Here is a 22,052-nt window from a genome sequence, read left to right on the forward strand (position 1 = left end):
TTTCAAAGGTTGAATCGAACCTCAAACCAGCTTCAGGGCTTTCTTACTTAGCTTATAAACCAGAGAGATTTAAAATTAACTCAATTACATTCTGGGTACAATAAAATAAAATGAATTCCCATATCCATATAAACTTGAAAACAGCCCTTATTGTCCCCCTCAATAGTTTCAGCGTCCAACTAGAATCAATAAATTACTGTGGGTGATGAAAATATTATGTCCCATCCCATGTTGTAGGTAAGTAGATGTTTTTATTGTCTCTCACTGCCCAACAGATGGTACCTGTTTGTGCTGCTCTGAAGGAGGAGGACGCGGAGGCGGCATGGCAGGTTTTTTGATGGGAGCCTTCTTGAGGACTAGAGGGGGTTGAGGAGGAATGGGGGGGGGCTCCACCTTGGTTTTGGTGTCTGCCTTCTGGGCTGCTGCTGTGGTGTGAGGCGGAGGGGGGGCCGGGGGCCTCTGTGCTGCTGCTGTGCTGGGAGGCAGAGGGGCCGGGGGCCTCTCTGCTGCTGCTGTGCTGGGAGGCAGAGGGGCCGGGGGCTTGGGAGGCACAGGCGCTCTGGGTTTGGAGAACTGCTCACCGGGCTGGACCGGCGGCCGTTTGGATTGTGAGAAGGATCTGCTCGCTGTGGAGGGGGCGAGGAAATTAATGTTTAGATTCAAAACAATTTAAAGGTGATTTCCCCCTACACTATGCTAAGATTGTTGAGGAGTAAGTGTCTTAATCCACATCACATAAGGGATTGAAAACGTATCAAATCAGCCTATCACCCCTGATTAAAATGCACAAAGTACATTTACTGCAATGGTCTGATACGACCAATGGCTTGGGAATGCACATCTCATTATTCTGACTACATGGCTATGAGTGCGGTTAGGTTAGGGTTTGTGTGACTTCAATTTATTGCATTTAGGCAAAACCAAAGCCTGAGGTACAATATAGAGAATTGTGCTTTCACCATCTTGTTTTTAAAGAAAGAATGTTGCAATTTGTTTTAGATTGGGTTGGGTTCCCCTAGTTCATAAAATCCCACAGGTCATTTTGTAGTTTATGCCTTGTGGGTTTTATGTGAGACTGTGCATGTGCAGTTAGGGTTCGGGATAGGGTTAGTAATGGGGCGAGTCGGACCAACACACACATGGCACCCAATGGCTTAAGTATCATCATGACAATTACTGTGTTGCTGCCACTTGAGGCTGCAAACATAGGCAAAAGGTGAACATTGTATTCTATTGTTTTAAAAATTTACAGCCATTTAATTTCAACGCACAATGTTGGAGTTATGTTTTAAGAGGGGAATAATCAAACATCAGATTTGAACACACAGGCATGCTCCAGGACTGCAAAGTGCACTAATACACTGTTTAGTCCAAGCAAGCAGTCTAGAACCTAACTAATCTCACAAACTGCTGGACTGATCAGTACCACATTTATTGTGCACACTGTCAGTATGTACCTCCATTATTCTTTTTTACCACATACGTGACATATTTTATTGAAATATATAATTTGAATCATAATGGCATTCAATGAGACTCTAGACTGAAACGTCATCGACATGACAAAGAAAGAAAAATTACTAGAATAATTTAGCAGTTAGGAAGTGACAACAGTGTGACTGATGACACTTGCGTCAGTAAAGGTCATTATTTTGTCAGTGGTGTGACACTTCCTGTTTCCTTTGCATTTCCTGGTTGTTTGAACGGCGGTAATGTTTTTGTTTTTTTCTATTTTCCTCCATGTGTGCATAGTCTGAGATAGCAATACTTTATGATTGTGAGAGAATAATTGTTTTAAAGACAAGAGTAAGTTTACCCTCTTAGGCCAAAATAAATATGAACAAAGCCTGCTTCTCTAGCAAGTTGTAATGTTACAAATTCAGACTAGAATGATATAATGTATAATTAGAATTATAGAATGTAAAATTAGAATGAAACAATACTAGATTAGAATAATAGAATACTACTGTAGATCAGAGCGATACAATGGGTGCGTTCGGAAATGCACACCGGGAGCGCACTCACATTGAATGAGCTCTTTCTTGCTCTGCTGGAGTTCTGACCCTACGTTTTAAACTCTTTCCCTGCATATGCCAATGGTAAATGCACATATTCATATTCAGACATTCAGCTCTGTGCATAATTGTAGTTCTAGTTTTCAGAAGGTGGCATACTGTACTGGCTTAGCAGTTTGAACAGGGAACACATACAGTACACCTTCAAATGTGACCCTGTTAAAATCTGCTAAGAAAAAGCTTATGTACAGAGCCAATTGGTCAAGAGATAAATGGATAAAGACAGACAGAATGGACGAGGGCGGGACGAAGGACCACGGTTAGGGTTAGGATAATAGGGTAATAGGGTAAAAGGACAGATACAAATGCTAAACAGTCAGACGGGAACGATAGATTGTCAGAACTCGATATCTATCAACCTACGTTTGAGGGGTTTACTGATGTTCACCGTTGCTTTAGGGGACTCTGTTGGTGCCTCAGAAATGGGCTCCAGCGGACTCAGGTCCATGCTCAGCTTTCGGTTCGGACTTGTTGCTGTTCTGGGAGCTGGGGTTGGGATTTGCGCCGCAGTGGTATAGATGGGGGTGGAAAAAGGGTTTAAAACCAGGGGTCCGGGGGCACTGGGGACAGGCTGTGAGGACGGGTTGGCGGCTGTTAGGTTGGGAGAAGTTGGTACAGCTGACTCAGATGTTGGGTTGTCCCATGTGGTGACTCCACTAGACCTACGACTCACAGAACCAGACTTCACAATGGGGAATCCCACGCTGTCCTGAGAGGTGGTGCTGAGAGGAGGGACATTAGAGATACACAAGAGTTACAATTAGATGGATGTGTTAGAGCAGTGGTTCCAAGCCTGTGACCCAAATAGAAAATACACATTCGCCCAGGACCCAAACTAGTGAAAATAGCACATCTGCAAGCTCACACAGTGGATTTGAGGCCAGATCTCCCATGTGGAGACCAGACATCTACCACTCATCTAAGAGGTCGTCTTTGCTTGGACACAATGGAGAGGGGAGGTATTGGACTTCAGGCACAGATACTAGTCAACCAATAGCCCTACCCAACAGGCTGACACCAGGGTGTATGTCCTCAATGGAAGAGGGACACCCCCTCCAACCACTGCAAATGTGCTAGTTATAATGTAAAGGAAGCACTTCACCCATTTTTAACATTGTCTTCATATAATTGGTCCTCAAGTCACCACTGCTCAAGATGGTACTATTTCTGTCTACTTGCTCTGCGTTTTAAAGGAGGGATGTGGACACACATTCTCGCATAAATTGTTTATTGATGCAAGAATAATGGCTTCTCTTTACGTTTCCAGTAAGAGAAAGGCTGTAGTTTCTCTTAGCTTGGACTCAACAGTGATGATGGTTTCTGAACTGTCCATATCCCACCTCTGAGACACAGAGTGAGTAGACAGAACTGGTTCAAATAACGTTTTGTTCATTTAAGAAAGAGAGCTTCTTATTCAAAACTTTAAAGGACAACTTTATTTAGCTACTTGTACGCATGCCCCCACCCACTGAAATCACAATCGCTAAACGTGCTAAAACGATAGAACGAAGTAAATGAAAACATTTCAACATTCACCTTTTCTTTTCTCTAATTACAATCTGATATGAACCCTTGTTGTAAAAACAAGGGTTCATATTGTCCTTTAAGGTTCTTAACTGTGATTCACAACCATGACTATTCAATACATCTATATTAGGGGTAATTATAGTACCATTAGTCATTATATTTTTTTCACCATAATGGGCAAATAAATTATGGAACAGGAGAATAAACCTAGCCTTACGAGCTAGTTACCTGTTAGACTTTGAGAGAGGAAGATGATGGGAGGAGCAGGAAGAAGTGGAGGAGGAAGAGGAGGTCCTAGTCACTTTAGTATTGTCAGGGATGGCAGACTGGTCAGTCACAGGCTGGGTCAAAATGGGGCTGTCTGGAAGTTCTGGGATCTCAAAGGACGCCTCTGAAAATGATAAGATGTAAAGTGAGAAAGTGAAGCATCTTCATATATCTATGGGTCAGATCTTTTTATGCCTTACTGTTGGCCGCATAATAAATATCAGACACATTATCAGCCATAATGTGGCTGATATGGGAACTGAAACTTATTATTCAACCAGACTATAGTACTTGTCCAACTTTATTCCATCCATCCATCCATCCATCCATCCATCCATCCATCCATCTTCCAGGGCCTCTTGGATAAACTTTTTTGTCCCACAGTTTTGGTGGCACACGCCATATGTCAAATCGAGATTGTAGATCTGCTATTTTTGAAAGATTGTGAAAATCTTTCTTTGAAGGTTTTTGACCCGAGTCTATAAATATCTTTATAGGTTTGATTTGAAAATGATATATTCAAAGATTTGCAAAAATGTTAACGAGTTTTCAAAAATAGCAGATCTACAAGCTCGCAGCGCAGCGCTCGGTGCCACGCTGTGAGCTTGTATATCTGCTATTTTTCAATAGTTAAAGCATGCAATAATTCCAGGTCTTCTCTTTCTATTCTAGTGGCTTGCACTAACCAACTCGGAGATTTGGAGCACAAATCTCCACCAGGAGGTGCACTACACAATAATAATACTATACTGTCTGTCTGATACAGTAACCTAAAACTGCATATGCCTCATTCTCACTCTAGTGCACATGAGCACTCTTTATAAAAAGTTATAGAAATAAATAACTGTTAACCAAAACGCATTAACGGTTAACTGATAAGAGTATATGTACTGTATGTAAGGACTCAAGAATTGTAAAATACAATCTGGTCTGGGTACTAAAGTATAAAATGATTTTCAGTCGGAATTGAAGTTTAAAAAATCTTTTTTCCTTCTTTGGTGAGCAAATATGAGTAATGAAGACCATCTGACGGGGGGTAAGAAAAGTTTATTTCCTAATCTGCTACTTTATATATATATATGCATATATGCTGTGCTGCATGTTGTTGAGTGTATTATGTAATTCCCTCAGTTGTGTGTGTGTGTGTGTGTGTGTGTGTGTGTGTGTGTGTGTGTGTGTGTGTGTGTGTGTGTGTGTGTGTGTGTGTGTGTGTGTGAGTGAGAGAGAGAGAGATCAGATCATATCAGATCATAATTCTATTTCAGAACACGTCTTGTGGTGTTTAGTGACAAGGTCTGCAGTAAGGTTACAATCTGTGGTTTGTAGTGGGTTAGTCACTGGGTTAAACATCCAGAAACACTGGTGTGGTCTTTTAAATGTCGTGCAAAGCTGTTATGTACACAGTGGTGTAACATACATTTACTTAAAGGAGTAGTTCACCACTTTTCAACCTGTCTTCATATAATAGGTCCTCACTAATGTTCATGGTAAAATATCACAATTTTTTTCTACTCGGTCCAAGTCTCCTAGGAGAGCTGTGGGAAGTTCAGAATCCATCGTCTTGTGACATCATCATTTTCCAAAAAGAAAATGTAATCAATATTTTTGAAAAAAATATTTCGATTTTTATTATCGCGAGAGCAATGGCTTCCACTTTAAAATTGCAACTTTTCAGGAATAGAAAGCCTGCAGTTTCTATAAGCTGGATTGGCAATCGATGATGTCACAAGACGATGGGTTTCTGACCTGCCCACAGCCCTCCTCTGAGGAAAAAAAGAAAAAGAAAAAGCTATTTTTGAGTGAGGACCAATTATATGAACATAGGTTGAAAAGTGGTGGAGTGCCCCTTTAAGTATTGTACTTAAGTACAGTTTTGAGGTATTTGTGCTTCACTTGAGTATTTCAGTACTTTTCCTTTTACTCCACTACATCTCAGAGGCAAATATTGTACTTTTACTCCACTACAATTATTTGAAAACTTTAGTTACTAGTTACTTTGCAGATATAAATGATTATATTATAAAACATACATTAATCCACTTTAGCCCTATCTTATACCTAGGCTATTTGAAAATAGCCGATCTACAAGCTTGTAGATCTGCTATTTTCAAACATTTTGTACTTTTACTTTTGGGACTTTAAGTATATTTTGATGCCAATACTTTCGTACTTTTACTCAAGTACATTTTGAATTCCAGACTTTTACTTGTAACTGAGTATTTCTATATTGCAGTATTGATACCTTTACTTAAATAAAACATCTAAAGTACATTTTCCACCACTGTATGTACGTATGTGTGTGTGTACGGTACCTTCAAGGAACAGACTGCTGCAGTACTGAATGAGAGGTTCCATCACCGTTACCACCTGAACTGATGAGGCGGATGCCATGGACGCCAAAGATATCTCCCTGGGAGAGAGAATTGGAATTGGTTGGTTAGTCGATTGAGAGAGAGAGACTGAGGACTGTCCAGTAGTTAACAATGTTTATAAAGCCATGTTGGAGTTACAATAGAAGGAGGTTCCCTTGCAGTGAGACTGAGACCAGAGCAACACATTCATGAGAAATCACACCAGTGTGAACTGAGCGTTGGTGTCCATTAATTTCAAGGTGGCATAGACCAGGGGTTCCCAAACTTTTTTGGCTCAGGGCACCCCTATAAATATTTTTTTCATCCGAGGCACCCACATTATATTCATAATTTTGACTCCCAGCTTATATTTTTAGCATATTTTATCGATTATGTTGCAAGGAAAGCGTTGAGATAATAGCCATTTTGGTCAGAACTGACTGAAAAGTTTAAAATTATACTAAATATTTTTTAACTGTCCAAATAAATTCCAAATATTACCAAATTATCTTGCGGCACCCCTGAACTGCCATCACGGCACCCCAGGGTGCCCCGTCACCCACTTTGAAAACCCCTGGCATAGATACATAGCTACACACACGGTCACGCTAAGGAGACAGTGTGACCGCGGCTCAAAAACAACCACCAAGAGTCCACGAGTGATTGACATACTGGCCTATGTAGTATGTACACAGAATGTGTGCCAAATGTTGACTGATCTGATGCTTGAAGTCACAAATTTCTAGATTCTTCCAAAGACATTTTCTTTGCTTTTGTCATCAGTCCTTCAACAAGGTGGCATACTGTATAATCCTCAACCATAACCATTTGTTACATTACGTCAGTCATCCTGACAGTCCTCTACTGCAGGGATGCTCAAACTTCTGATCTTGTGGGCCACATTACAAAAACAAAAAACTTTTATTTCCACATAATGTAAGACAAGTGCAATGTGCATTATTGTTTGTCAATGACACAATTTGTAAAAAGTCATTTGCTACATTTTCTCTCTTTTTAATAATTCTGTGGATTTAGCATATTCCTTAGTAGGCCTACATCTCTCTTCCATTTGATTTGTATTAGGCCTACAATGTCGTTTAGGGTATTTAAATTAGTCAGGCAGAGCCACTGGTAAAAAAAAACAAACAAACAGTGATTTCAATGGCCAATTTGAAGATGTTTTGGCCATTATTTCTGGAACAGTAGGTCCAATCTACTCAGTTTAAAGCTTGTTGGATGCGTGACTTTGAGGAGTGGGCCAGTCAAAATTGCGCCGCAGGCCGGAAGTGGCCCGAGGCCGCGTGCCGGAGTTTGAGTATCACTGCTCTACTGCATGACATGGAGAGACAAGAAGAGTAGGTAGACAGTATCTGCTCACTCTTCAGTGCGTGGCCAGAGCAGGTTGGGTCCCAGGACGATGGCAATGTTACTGGGACTCATCCTATTTACAGACTGCTGCTCAGACAGCAGTGACAAGAACTGGACCAGGTACCTGATGGGAGAGTGACAGGTAGTCAGTCAGTATATAACAATAAAACATACATAGAATACACAATGCATTAAACATGAGTTCATACCGGAGATTATTGTAGTTCTCAGGTGGCAACTTCTTCAGCAGCTCTCTGAATTTCTCCAGCTTGTCTGTTAGCTCTTTTTCCCTGAAATGGAAACAACTAAATGCTAAAAGAAAACATACAGACTTCGCACATAGCTGAAAGTTTACCAAACTTAACAGTTAGCTAAACTGAAGGCCTTCATATTCACCCTGCGGCTTTGAACCATTCTGTGTAAAGGTCAAAGGTCATCAGAGGTTCAGGAAGTTCTCTCAGGTAACACTTCAAAACTCCTGGAAACACATAATGTGAGAGAGGCATGCATCAGTATGACTGGCTGGGTATTTCTATGTATTATTATTACCTCTATACAAAGGCTGGAATAGCAGAGGAAGTATACTAGTAAGACGCCTCAGGGCAACATGCAACCTCGCCCTTGGCGCCAATTCTTGTCCATCTGGCCAGTGATGTATATCGGACCAGTTACCCATATATGGAGATCCATGTACTGTATATAGTACATCCCTTTTATGCCCATACATGGAGATCCCTGTCTGAACCAGCCGTACAGATACGGGTCTTCCTCCATATATGGGCATTCCCATATGAAGATATGTTGTTAGATATAGGCTTAATATTGATGATGTCAGGGATCTCCATATATGGGCAAGAAAAGGGATTCTGTTAGAGTGGTTCCCATGACATCACAACATACAATATCTTTTATAACCATACATGGAGATCCCTATCTGAACCAGCCACACAGATATGGGCCATGTCTTGGCCATCTGGCCAGTGATATACATCGATGACAGGGATCTTCATATATGGGCATAAAAGGGATTCTGGGGAATAGATGGACTTTTACATGTCACCTGTGATATCACCTGTGATGTCACAGTGATGTGTCAAGGGAACCAACCCATAGACTGTAAAAATGTGTACACATACGTCTACACACGGACAAGGTGTGACATTTCTCATGGTAAACTGCGACCTTCGGTCGCAATGAAAACTGAGTATTTACCTAAATGCAAATAATTATAGGCCTACTGCTATTTAGTATGAGAACATGGCTTGAAACCTGGCTTGGATGTTGTATGGAACTCAATTAGTGTTTATAGTGTAGCCTGGACAAATTGTGACTCATCTCATACTGGCACACCACAAAATACATCCACAGTAGGCCTATACAGAATTATGCACTGCTCATTTTACCACCATACTGCAACTACCTACATGGCTGCACTTTTCTTTTACAAATCAGGTGTATATAGTGTAAACAATTATACAGGATTTACAAAGTGACATTAGAAAACACTTGAACCATGAACCACTCCCTCCCTTAGAATGACTAATGTGTTCTACTCTTCATGAAATCCCTCTCTCTCACCTGCAACTGCATGAGGTTCCATGGTGAACTCACTGTGGTCAACCTTTCCTCCATTCAGACTTGCCTTCAGTCTCTTTACCACTGAGGCTGCTGCCGCCAGGCGGAATAGACCCTGAGATGGAAGAAGCAGGGTGGGAAACAAGAGACAGAGGATAATGAGTTAAGGTACAGTATGACATTTCACTCCTGCCACCGTGAAAGCGAAGACGGACCGCAAATGTGTTTTTTTTTACTTTTTTGGCATTTTATTATAGCCTAGACTGGAACTTATTTTCAGCCCAACCGTGCGGTCCTCTCCGTCCTGCGGCCTGACACACGTTGCCGTGGAGTAGGATACAACACACAAATGTGTGGGGGAGGAATCAATTGGCAAAACGACTAACTTGAAAACAATAACAAGAATGTGATGCAAGTTTTACATGTACTGTTTGGCAGAAGGCCAACAGGTTAAGGAGGGTCTTGTAACTGATGGGTTGCAGCAAGGTTCAATGGGCTCTGTCAGGGACGTGCTGGGCCCGATTCAGCCCGGGAAAAAGAGTTGGAGAGGCCCTCATTGCGCACTATAGAGAGAGATCTCTCTCTCTATAGCGCTGCTGCTACTCAAAGATTTGCCATTTCAGATCATGACAAGTGACAAGCCAGTGGGCCAATACATGAGTTATATTTTGTCGTTGTCGGGTGGAAACCTTGTATGTCCAAAACCGTTTGTTTTGTATTCATCATTTATAAAATGATTTAAACTAGTGAAAATAACCTAATCTACAAGCACAACGCCTCGTGGTGCGAGGCGTTGTGTGCTTGTAGATCTGCTGTTTTCACTACTTTTGTGCGACGGCCTTGTATGATGAAGCAGGGCTTTGCTTTGTGAAAAAAAATTACAAATTTGAAACTTACGAGATACGAGGTTTCTGCCCGACAGTGACGATTTACTTTGTTGGCCTCCCAGCTCCCAAAATGGAACGAAGGCAGACATTTTATTTGTATTTTTTTCCTAATGGCCGGCCTAGACCGGCCGGCAATGAACCAGCCGTTCGGGAGTTGTCCCGCTTTTCCCAAAGGTCAGCACGACCCTGGGCTCTGTGCATTACTGTATACATGTAGTTCCCTTTTCCAGAAGGTGGCATTTCCATTTCCTGTTCTGGGTCAGTTCCTCATAGCTTCATCTGAGTGGCTCAGCAGCAGAGTTGAACCGGAAACACGTACTGCCCAGCCAATCAAATAAAGCTATGAGAAACTCACTTAGAACGAGGAATGGGAATGCCACCTTCTGAAGAAGAGAGCTACAGTCATGCACAAAGCCTATTCCTAAACTTAGATACCATGTCTTTGTCAATGTCTTGTCAAACTGTACTTGAACAAAATATGCCACCTCACTTCATATCAATATCAATATTATGAATTAGTTGGATTGCTAGAAGCGAGCACTTCATCATTTAAAATGCACCAAACTTTGGACCCTTTCTCTTCCTTCATACTTTCACCTAGACACCATAGCTAATTGGTAGAAATTGTCTACTTTTCATGCTTCCTGTATCTGTCATTTCTAATGACAGATACAGTTTCTTAGAAGGCTGTTAAGAACAGGAGAGACATGATGTTACTGTGCGATCAGATGAACCCTGTTCTACTCACTCTGACATCATTCTGAATTGAGGTCACATTTAAAAGCTAACATGTGAGTGCACTCATGCAGAGAAACCCACATATTGTAGCTGATGTATAACCAACCTCTTCCCTCATGCCTGTCCTCAGCAGCATGTGAACACATTCGTGGATGGGTACAGCGATCTCTGTGCTGCTTTGAGACAGATGAGACAGCAGTGGTTCACCAAACACCTTTCTGTTAGACACGCAGCTCTGGGGATCTGTAAAAGCATGCACATGCAGATGCTATTATTATTATTATTGTTGTGGTTGCTATAGGCAACACTTATCTACCTACTTGCGCCAGTGTAGCGCGCAAGTACTACTTTCGGTGCTGTCTGTATCCGGTCGACAGTACCGGATAAGGCTGGGCCTTTGGCCAATGAGGGAGCACCGTTCTTGGTGACGTCACCACCAACATGCGCAACCTGATATACCGTAAATAACAAGGCACCTCGACAGAGTGCCAACCCACATACAGTACATACATTATAGACAGCACTCAACAACACCGAACGTAGTACTTGTGCACTCTGCTGGCACACAAGTAGGCCATATATGGCCACAATTGCACAAGGGGCAAGTTGGCACCTGGACAGAGTACAGTCTAGTTATTAGTGTGGTTGCCCGTGCCCAGCAGGGCAACACACTATAGTACTGGTGAAGTGCAGCTTTATTATTTCTAGATAAACTTTTAGCCAATGAGGAAGCAACACTCTCGGTGACGTCACCTTTAAAGAGTAACCCCATTGACTTGAATGGGAAAGTGTAAAAACGGCACACTCACAATTTCCCGTAATTGCATCTTTCTAGTTATTGCGGGCCCGCTGAAAGGCGAGATCAGTATGTTACACCAAATCTTTATAGGTCAAGTTTATTCTCTGCAAGAAAATGACCTGACAATACAAAGGCAGGGCCCTTGGCCGATGAGGAGCAGCGTACTTGGTGACATCATCACCAACAAGTGCGACCTGATATAAATAACAACAACACGTTGGCTCGAAACCAGTATGTTATATCAGTATGTTATTGCCAGACCCATGAAATGGGTAGGCCTACATAAGCAAATGTCGGTCCGGGTTTTCTATATAAAGGGTATATATGATGATGACATGATGATGACATGCCTACAAAAGGCATGATGTCATAAATGATGATGACAGACAGGGGGTCTGGCACAACCAGGTTGACCTGGTCTAGTTTATCCTATAATTTACGCCCCCTCTGTTATACCAAATCTTTATATGTCAAGTTTATTCTCCGCAAAAAAAAAAAAAAGACCAACAGTACAAAGGCAGGGCAGGGTATGTTATATCAGTATGTTATACCAAAACTTTATAGACCAAGGTTATTCTCCTCAAAAAAACTACCGACAGTACAAAGGCATGCAGGGCCCTTAGCCAATGAGGAGCAGCCAAAGGATATATCTTTGTGCCAATACATGGTGTTCCATGGGAGCCCACACTGTTTCGTAGGAACAGTATTTCTAGTAATTATTATTTTATTATAAATGTCATTTATTTATTTTTACAACGTTATACATAAATACATTATACTAGTAATTATTAACGGTGGCCTACCTCAAAAGGTTGTTTAGTTTATTCATTATTTGTTTTTTAAATGATGAAAACAGGAAAAGGTGAAACAACCTCCCACTAACTATCCTCGTGTTGTCTTGAAACAAACAAAAAGACAATAACAAAAAGTGTCCATGGCATTTTGAATGACCTTTGTTGCTGTTGTTCTCTTGTATCTCCGAGATGCATCGTTGCAGGGCCTCATGGGAGTTTTTGTGGTATTCGGCCTGCAGCTCCAAAAGCTACAATGGGGAATGATAGAACAGTCAGTGTGAGCTCAATATGTTGGGAGGCGCTCTCCATTCCGACATGTCGCCACTCCGACAGTGACTTCTTATTGTCGGAGTGGCAACACTTCCATAGAGGTTAAGGTTAGGGTTAGGGTAAGAGATAGGGTTAGACATGTCGGAAAGGAGACATGTCGGAATGGAGAGATGCACTCTAGCTGTATGAATGACAGCCAAAATACAGAAATGTACGTTCAAAAACGTACAGCTAGCGAGGCGTAAAAATTAGAAGAGACATTTCGAGAATATTTGCAACTCACACGACTGATTTAGAGGATATTTGCAACTCACACGATTGAAGTAGTTAGCATAGTCTTCTTCTTTTGTGGCAAAGTGATAGAGATCAGCAGAGTACTGGTCCTAAAGACACAAAACACCAGCAGAGGAAACAGGACTTGTTGGATTCAAAGTTTATATTAGTGTATGTACTGTATGTGACAGTGTATGTGTGTGTGTGTGTGTGTGTGTGTGTGTGTGTGTGTGTGTGTGTGTGTGTGTGTATACGTGCGTGCGTGCACATGCGTGCGTGTGCATTTGTGTTTCTTTGGCTTATGACACAGAAAGCATGCAGAGTTGACAGTCCATAAGTTACTATGAACCTTGATGGCGTCCAACTTCCTGCGGGCCTCTTCTGCATCCTCTTTCAGTCCATCTTGCTTCGCCTGAGGTGCAGTGCTACCCTGACTCCTACCTCCCCACCACACAGACACACACACACACACACACACACACACACACACACACACACACACACACACGCATGTGCGCAAACACACGCACGCACGCACGCACGCACGCACACACACACACACACACACACACACACACACACACACACACACACACACACACACACACACACACACACACACACACACACACACACACACACACGTACCTGTCAAAGAACTTCCAAAACATCAAGGATGTTCACAATCACAACACCAGCGGAGATCACGTTTAACCCAGATTCGTCTCAATCAAAGGTTAAATTCGTTCTCCTGCTATGCCATAAAAATGTGGAACGCCCTACCGAAAGCCTTAAAGGAATGTAAATCCCTACCCTCTTTAAAACCGCACTGAAAAGTCAATAGGTATTTTAAGCAAGCACGGTTTTCTGGGCGGCTCCGTCAGGCTGAAGTACAGCTGCCATGACGCGATCGCCATAGCAGTCAAAATCATTAAGCAAACAGCCGTCGCCGATAACTGAATTCTTTGGTTCCCATGGTGATGCGTCTAAGCAGCAGACCTTGTAGACGCTACGTGGAAAGGTAGCTTCTGCCGTAGTAGGAACGGCTGCGATGGCAGGCAGGTTTATCTATCGAGCACTGATCCATGTCCGGTTACTGTTGCGGACTGCCATAGCCGTCGTAGATTAAAGTCCCTACTTACTGGTGGCTTCTACTCGAAACTGGTAAAGAAAAAAGCCTAAAACTAAGCCTAAGCCATTTTTCTTTATTTTTTTCTTTATTTTCTTTATAGAAGAATTAGATTTGTCTGCCATTCAATGTTATATGAGTTTAAAAAGGGACCCCAATGTAAACAAGCCGATGAGACTTTTTTGTGTTGTCTATTCTTTTAGTTGACCGTGTACCAGTGAACTGTCACGTACCTTTTCCTATGCAAACCACTGTGTGTATGCAAACCTCTAATAAAATCCTCAATCAATCAATCAATCAATCAATCAATCACACACACACGCACAAACGCACACGCACAAACGCACACACACACACACACACACACACACACACACACACACACACACACACACACACACACACACACACACCACATTTGTAGGATTATAATAGGAATGAACTTGATTAAAGGTGTAAAAGAGTAGGTGAAATATTTTTTTTGTGAGAGGGAGCACACTTTCAAGTTCTCAACATTGAAAGTACAGGAAGAGTTAGAATAGAGAAAGAGCTCATAATTTGCTTAATTAGTTCACGTGAAAACAATTACCCACCTGTTACATGCATTTTGCCAGTCTGTAGTCAGTTTGGCAAACTGTTTCTTATTCTTGAGAATCTCAGGTAAATCTTCCTAGGATGGGAAAAAAAAGCAAATAAAGTACAAGTGATTACAACCTTTGAGCGTTGTCGCAGAACGGTTGGCCATCCAGTCGTTATGCCATCGTGCTGGAGGAGCAACACACAAGACAGGTATCAAGAGAACTTCTACAGGTACATGCAGCCAGATGTTGTTGGGACTTGTTGGGAAAATATTTTACAACATCCAAATTATAATAAATATATGAAATAAGCGAATAAACAATAATATAATAATAACATACAGTGAGACATAAATATAAGATCTTGTCTTAGACAGGTACACTAGCTTGGCAATATGCAGCAGTTTCAGAAGTGTGCAGGTAATGTGCATATCGTCGTTGCCAGGTGAAAACCTTGTATGTCCAAAACCCTTTATTTTGTATTTATCATTTTTAACATGATTTAAACTAGTGAAAACAGCTGATCTACAAGCACACAACGCCTCATACTTTTGAGCGATGGCCAGATGATGAAGGAGTGCTTTACTTTGCGAAAAAATTTACAAATTTGAAACTTGGAGATACGAGGTTTCCGCCCGACAACGACGATATGCACAATCTAACTGTGCAGGTAACATGCATGTCTAATCAATAGCAGCAATTTCACAGTCGAATGTGCAAGGAGTCAAGCATATATATACTGTACAGTACATGGTTCACCCCAATTCGACCAAACAGAAAAGACAGAATAAATGACTATTAAAACTAGCAGACATCTGGGTCCCCAGAGAAGCACTGGTAAAGATCTTACAGCATCCATTTGATTTCACTGCAGTTTCCATTAGTTACCTCACAGAGTTTGCTGAGGGGCTCTAAAACGTCCTTCTCCACATTCAACTCAAAGTCTGCCTGCACGGTCGCCAGTTTTGACTCAGTGACACAGCACACCTCCAACACGTGTCTGTCAGTCACACACACACACACACACACACACACACACACACACACACACACACACACACACACACACACACACACACACACACACACACACACACACACACACACACACACACACACACACACACACACACACAGCAAGACTGTCAGGATACAGTATATGGATGGATGGATGGATGGATGGATGGATGGATGGATGGATGGATGGATGGATGGATGGATGGAAAATAGAACAAAATTGTTACCTGATAGAGGACTTTTCATCAAAGTTACCGAGGCTTTCTGCCATGCTGGTAGACAGCATCATGAGAGGAAGCTTTTTCTGTCAACAGAGACAGACAGACAGACAGACAGAAACAGAGAGAGAGAGAGACGTTAGAGTTGGTTTCATTTGAAGAACTAATTGTTCATAAACAGAACAGACATGTCTTTTAAAAGTATAAAAACATTGTAGCGAGAAAAGTACAAGCACACGTAACTGTGTAACGCTGAACAAGTTGAAGTTTGAACTAAATCTGTAGCTCTAAAAATGTGGAATAGGGTGGCAAAAAAGTGTTAATTGGGACAACTAAGTGTTAATTGTGGGCTCACTAAAGTTAACTCATAAATAGCACCGCTCACTTCACACAAGTGTGTGATTTTTATTGTATATAATAAATACTACATTTGTGGCAGCATGCAGCCAAAGCACATCGACCACCTGATCAGTCAGTCTTAAATACCAGTAAGACTCCCTAATCGGGAGATAAGCGACCGTCAGGTCACCCCGGTCGCTGCTTTAAAGAGCTGGAGAGCTGGGGAGACCCCTGTTCCTGAGCAAAGAATTTTCAGTGTTTTTCAGGCTAAGGACCCCTTAGCTGAGAGGTACAGTGAGCAGTTTTTCTTTACAACAAGAGATTACATTGATTCTATAATTGACACTGATGAATAGTTTTATATCATTAAGGATTTTTTTTCTTCAAATAAAATACTATCAATCGTTGTAACAAACAACATAAATGTAACTGTATTTATATCTGAGAGTAGATTAATACTACATTTTTAGCCAGGGCCTCATCTTGCAAGGAATAAAAAAATACATTTTCAGAAAACATAATTGGTCAATATTAGATGTTGAATCTCACCATGCGTTTGTCAGGGTCTAGCCCCTGACCATGCAGGCAGCCTTGCAGCTTCTTATGAATGACCTGGGCTGCCTTCTTGGCTGGCTCCACCCTCTGCTCCACCTGGAGTCCATGGACGACAAGACACCCTTTAGTGTGTGTGTGTGTGTGTGTGTGTGTGTGTGTGTGTGTGTGTGTGTGTGTGTTTGTTTGTTTGGATGGATGGATGATGGGAGAGTGGATAGATGGATGGATGAGTGAATAGATACAGTAGATTCAAGTGTGTGTGTGTGTGTGTGTGTGTGTGTGTGTGTGTGTGTGTGGGGGGGGGGGGGGGGGGGGGGGGGGAATGGATGGATGGATAGATAAACGTAATGGATGCCAGTAGGAAGATAACACCCAAAGCAGTAAAATAAAGATGCTGTACTGTATATACGGTATATAGCTAACAGTACTCAATGCAAACATACGGTATAACCAGTGTAATACACAAACTATGCTATGCCATTTTGCGCATGCTATCCCAAACATCTTACAATACCATGAGGGCAGGATTGCGACCTGAAGGCTGAACCCTTAACCATATCGGTGCACAGCAAAATAACGTTTTTGCACTCTCACTTAAATTAACTCTGGGTGTTAGCGCTATGGCTTACCGGTAGGTCCATTTAAATACCATGGATGCAACTATCTGAAACAAAGATCTCTCTCACCATGACCAGGTCCTCATGAAGAAGGTCAGTGGCATCTTGTGACCTACAGGAGATCAAGTCACGTTATTTAGGTTAGCGATTAAAATATTGTTGCTGGATCTGTCAGGGGAAATAATAAATACAAAAATTTAATAAAAAAAGGAATCTGAAAAAGAACAAAGTGGTTAGGTCTGTCGGTGGGTTTTATAAATATTTAACCAATGAAGAGTATCAACAAGCTAAATAATACTAAATAATAACTATTGGATCCATTGGAACACTTGGACATAAACGGTTTCAACCCGACAGTAACTATATTCAGACAAGCAGCAGGTCTGTTGTCACTGCATGTTAACAACAAAAAGAACACATAGGTATTAGTAGAGACATTGTCGGGTGAGTACAACAAGCCAAATTACATCAAAAGTTTAAAACGGAACTGTGGAGGTTGTTGTGGTTCAGCATCAAGTTGAACCTGACAGACATCTCAGACATACCAAAGCCTCACTTGTGGTGGACAGTGGAAAGCCAATATGCTTGTATGTAGAGATACTGGATATAACTAGAAAATGACTAGAAAAGTGCAGATAAAAACAAAATATTGGAATAGTTCAAGTAAACGCTTTAAAAATATATTGTATTCTCTCTCTGAGCTTTTCAAGATTGAAGTGCAGAAAGGTTATCGTTCCTCTTATCTGGCTTGTGTCTCTTGAAACCAGTAAGACGCCTAAGGGCGACACGTGCCATGTCTCTTGGCCATCTGGCCAGTGATGTATAACGGACCAGTTAAGATATGGAGACCCCTGGTACCCATATATGGAGATCCATGTACTGAGATACGGAGATATGCTGTGAGACCCCAAACATGCTTACTCAGTTATTCGTTACGTGAAAGTCCTATGACGACTATGACATCTGACATCATACAACATACATGCAATCCCTTTTATGCCCATATATGGAGATCCCTGTCTATTGAACCAGCCACGCAGATATGGGCTGTCTTGGCCATATATGGATTCTGTTAGTGATGACATCAGGGATCTCCATATGGGCATAAAAGGGATTCTGTTAGTGTGGTTCCCCTGACATCACAGTGATGTCAGAGCGGCAAACCAATAGACCGTAAAAAAGCGTAGGCCTACACGTCCAGACAGACGGACGGAGACATGATGTGCCATTTCACATACTAAACTGCGACCTTCGGTCGCAATTATACATACTATATACGGTACATTTTGGTTTCAGCATAGGCCTACTGCGTATATAGTAAATACTCGTGGTAGACTACACTGAGATTGACGATCAAATGTCATACAGTTTGTTTTTATTAGTAGCCAATTATATGTGATACATGAAGCACATGGTCTGCCCAACGTGGCATAGATAGAACTACTGTAGTAACTAGGCCCCTTTTTGTTTAATTAAAACTCAGTTGAAAGGCATATTTCTGCTGGCTTTTGACTTTTGACTATGATGTCAGTTGACATACATTAAATTAGGCCTATAACTTTCCCACATTCGGAGTAATACATTATCTATATGTGTGTGTGTGTGTGTGTGTGTGTGTGTGTGTGTGTGTGTGTGTGTGTGTGTGTGTGTGTGTGTGTGTGTGTGTGTGTGCATGCATGCATGTGAGTACACACATGCTCCATGAGTTATGGTCATTTGAAGTGTTAAACACTGCTGACCCGTATGCAATTATGGTGTTTTGTGTGATTATATTCATGGCAGATCCCTAAACAGTAGAGGTCTTCTTCACGGGTCCAATTTTAACTACCCGAACCCAAACGGACCTGGGGGAAATGGAGCCGGACCCAAACGGCCCCAACTGTTACTAGAAATATGAGAACCAATACCCGAGCGGCACCAAGACATTTTGGAGCCGATCCGAACGGCCCCGCCTGTTATTAGAAAAAATAGATCCGATACCCGGGCAGAGGAGCCGAGATCAGAAATTACCGAATATCAACGTTTTTATGAAGAGGTGTAAATATTATTAGTGTGGTATGTGGCTGATGTGGCCTCCATATATGGGCATATTCCCATATGCCCTGTTACAGAACTTACAGTAGATATGGGCTTAAACTGCGACCTACGGTAGCAATAAACACTGCTAGACATATTTTTCAAGTTTCATGTACGATATTCACTCTAATGTGAGGATATTTATCCTAATGGAAATTCACCACAATAAAAATGATAAATAAATGATTAAAATATAAAATCTTATAGTACAGTACATTACAGTATATCCAGCTATCCTCACTACAGAACCTCCTTAGCACAATCACAAGCTGTAACGGAAACCCAGGTCAGTTGACTGGCAGGTCATGTGATCTGCAGCACACCCAAAGGTGAAGTTTTGAAAACCCCCTGGAGGAGAAATACACCCCGACCCCAGTGTCATTGAACAAGAAGCTATAGTTCCCTTATTTATTCCCTTCTATCACTTTCAACTTCTCCTGTACGGTGACAAAGCAGCCTTTCTCCATTTCTCAAAGACCACTCAGGAGGTTTTGCATGCTTATTTAAACTAAAACTAAGGTGTGTGTGTGTGTGTGTGTGTGTGTGTGTGTGTGTGTGTGTGCGCGTGTGTGTGTGTGCGTGCGTGCGTGCGTGCGTGCGTGCGTGTGTTCATTTGTGGGTATAATATTATAATATTAATAACTGAATTGTACTTTTCTACTACTGTATTATATAGTACTTTAGTCCAAACTTTTCAGTATACCAGCCTATGTTCCACCTCCAAGTAACAGCAATTCCACTATAATCAAAAAGTCAATTGTCAATTGAACATGCCATGCTACACAATGCTCATGATAACACTATTACCAGTAAGATGCCTAAGGAATTCGCACATGACAGAATCATTTGCAAGAGGGATTTGAGTTGCGGTTGGTTGTTTAAGTTGGACAAAATGTGGACAAAATATTTTCCCAAATATGAATATATGACTGACGTCTGACATCATAGATGTCTTATGTTATAGACCGCATGAGACTCACACAATGTGGGCATATATGGGAATATGGGCATTCCAAGCTATGGGCTTAATATGGATGACATCAGGGATCTCCATACATGGGTATACAAGGGACAAGGACAGAATGTGATGTCATAGGTCAGCTATAGACATTGAGGCTAAACTCTCGTCTGCACTTGCATGAGTTCTTCCCAACTCAGAGGGACGAACACATGCAACTCATGTATTATCTGTACAAAGTGAGAATTGTGTGGGTGGATGTGTTGCCGCTGACACTGCTCTTTGTTTAAGCATGCAATGTTTCTGCTGCAGATGGATACAGTTTATTATTAGACTGTACCATAATGAGTCAGACAGATATAGACACACAAACACAGCAATAAGTAGTACATTTCACTATGTCTACCTACAGGCTACACTGAACGCTATCATTATCTGTTGGTGTTAAGGGGCCATGCGTCCGTGACAACTGCTGAGATATTATCTTCACACCTTCACAACTGTCAAAACTGAAACTGTCATTTCAATTTCAACAGTTCCTTATTATACAGTACATACTTCACACTACTCTGCTGCTAAGTAAAAAATAAAACAGCACATCCTGTACAAGTAAGTAATGGATGTACAGTATTGTATGTGTGTAGCCTACGGTACTTATACTTATGTACTGCATGTATATATTGTATACAATATATAAACGGAAACCCTTTATTCTCACAATTAAAATCTCATACATTACAAATCCCACAGCAGTATAAATGGTTTTTCATATCAATGCAAAAATTCACATTGACAAAATTTGCCATCCAACCAAATAATTACATGAACTTTGACATGATACTCACTTTCCGGGACAGGCTTTGGCTCTCAGGCTGCTCAGATGCTCACTGAATTTCAGCATGCTAGCAGCGGCTTCAAATTCCCTCCTTCTCAGTCCAAAGTAAGTAACCTATTCCCCCAAAGGTCCTCCACACAAGGTTCCTCTTACAACTTCATTAGGGAGGTGAAGCCCAGGAATCTCCCTGTTTGGTGCCTGATGAGTACCGATTGTTGTACGGTCCAGTGCAGTGACATACAATAGTTTTCCTTCTTGTTTCAGAAGTGTTCTCTTTGCAACCCCATGAGCCTCTAACACAAGCCAGTGAATGAGGAAGTAGATGCATTGTGAGCTATAGGGGAAGAGAGGTTTGATAGTCACAAGGTAATTGAATGTAAACCAATATACCACAGTATTGATTCACTTAGTTTGGGGTGCGATTTCTCCTTAAGTCTTCACTACTCTCAACACTTTGTTGACTTGCATGGGTATAGCTCTGGCTAATTCTTGTACTGAAATTCTTATTCTAATTCTCACATGTAAATATGAATACATTTATTTCTGGTTTCATCATTTTATCACTTGGCCTTTGTTTAAACTATTGCACAATTTCCTTCTCAAATACTTTAGTGGTGCTTGACTCAACATTAAAACACTAAAAGCTAATGGCAATGCAAAAGGAAAAGGATGTGAAAATTCTAAAAGAGGAAACTATTGAAAGTCAAATTGCATTAGGGTAGTGTGAGAAGCCTTCCCTTAGAACTTCAGCTCAAACTGTCAAAATCCTTGTCATTACTTTTAAGTTAGTTCTTGGAACACATTTC

General features: G+C 41.4%; 1 protein-coding gene across 1 annotated transcript; it reads right to left on the minus strand.

The window, feature by feature from the left end:
* Positions 1-48: 48 nt before the first annotated feature.
* sh3bp1 (SH3-domain binding protein 1) lies at positions 49-21,373 on the minus strand. Its single transcript, XM_080747962.1, has 18 exons — positions 21,257-21,373; positions 17,447-17,489; positions 16,755-16,856; positions 15,876-15,952; positions 15,520-15,631; positions 14,647-14,723; positions 13,274-13,361; positions 12,966-13,034; positions 12,539-12,629; positions 10,895-11,031; positions 9,167-9,278; positions 7,985-8,066; positions 7,798-7,878; positions 7,599-7,712; positions 6,182-6,279; positions 3,831-3,993; positions 2,439-2,797; positions 49-626 (listed from the first exon to the last, which is right to left on the minus strand). The coding sequence occupies exons 1-18, from the start codon at positions 21,310-21,312 to the stop codon at positions 262-264; spliced, it is 2,226 nt and encodes a 741-aa protein (XP_080604088.1). The 5' UTR covers positions 21,313-21,373; the 3' UTR covers positions 49-261.
* Between the last annotated feature and the right edge of the window lie 679 nt (positions 21,374-22,052).

The sequence above is a fragment of the Nannobrachium achirus genome, assembly GCF_963921795.1.
Source record: "Nannobrachium achirus genome assembly, chromosome: 18".
Classification (NCBI taxonomy): Eukaryota; Metazoa; Chordata; class Actinopteri; order Myctophiformes; family Myctophidae; genus Nannobrachium; species Nannobrachium achirus.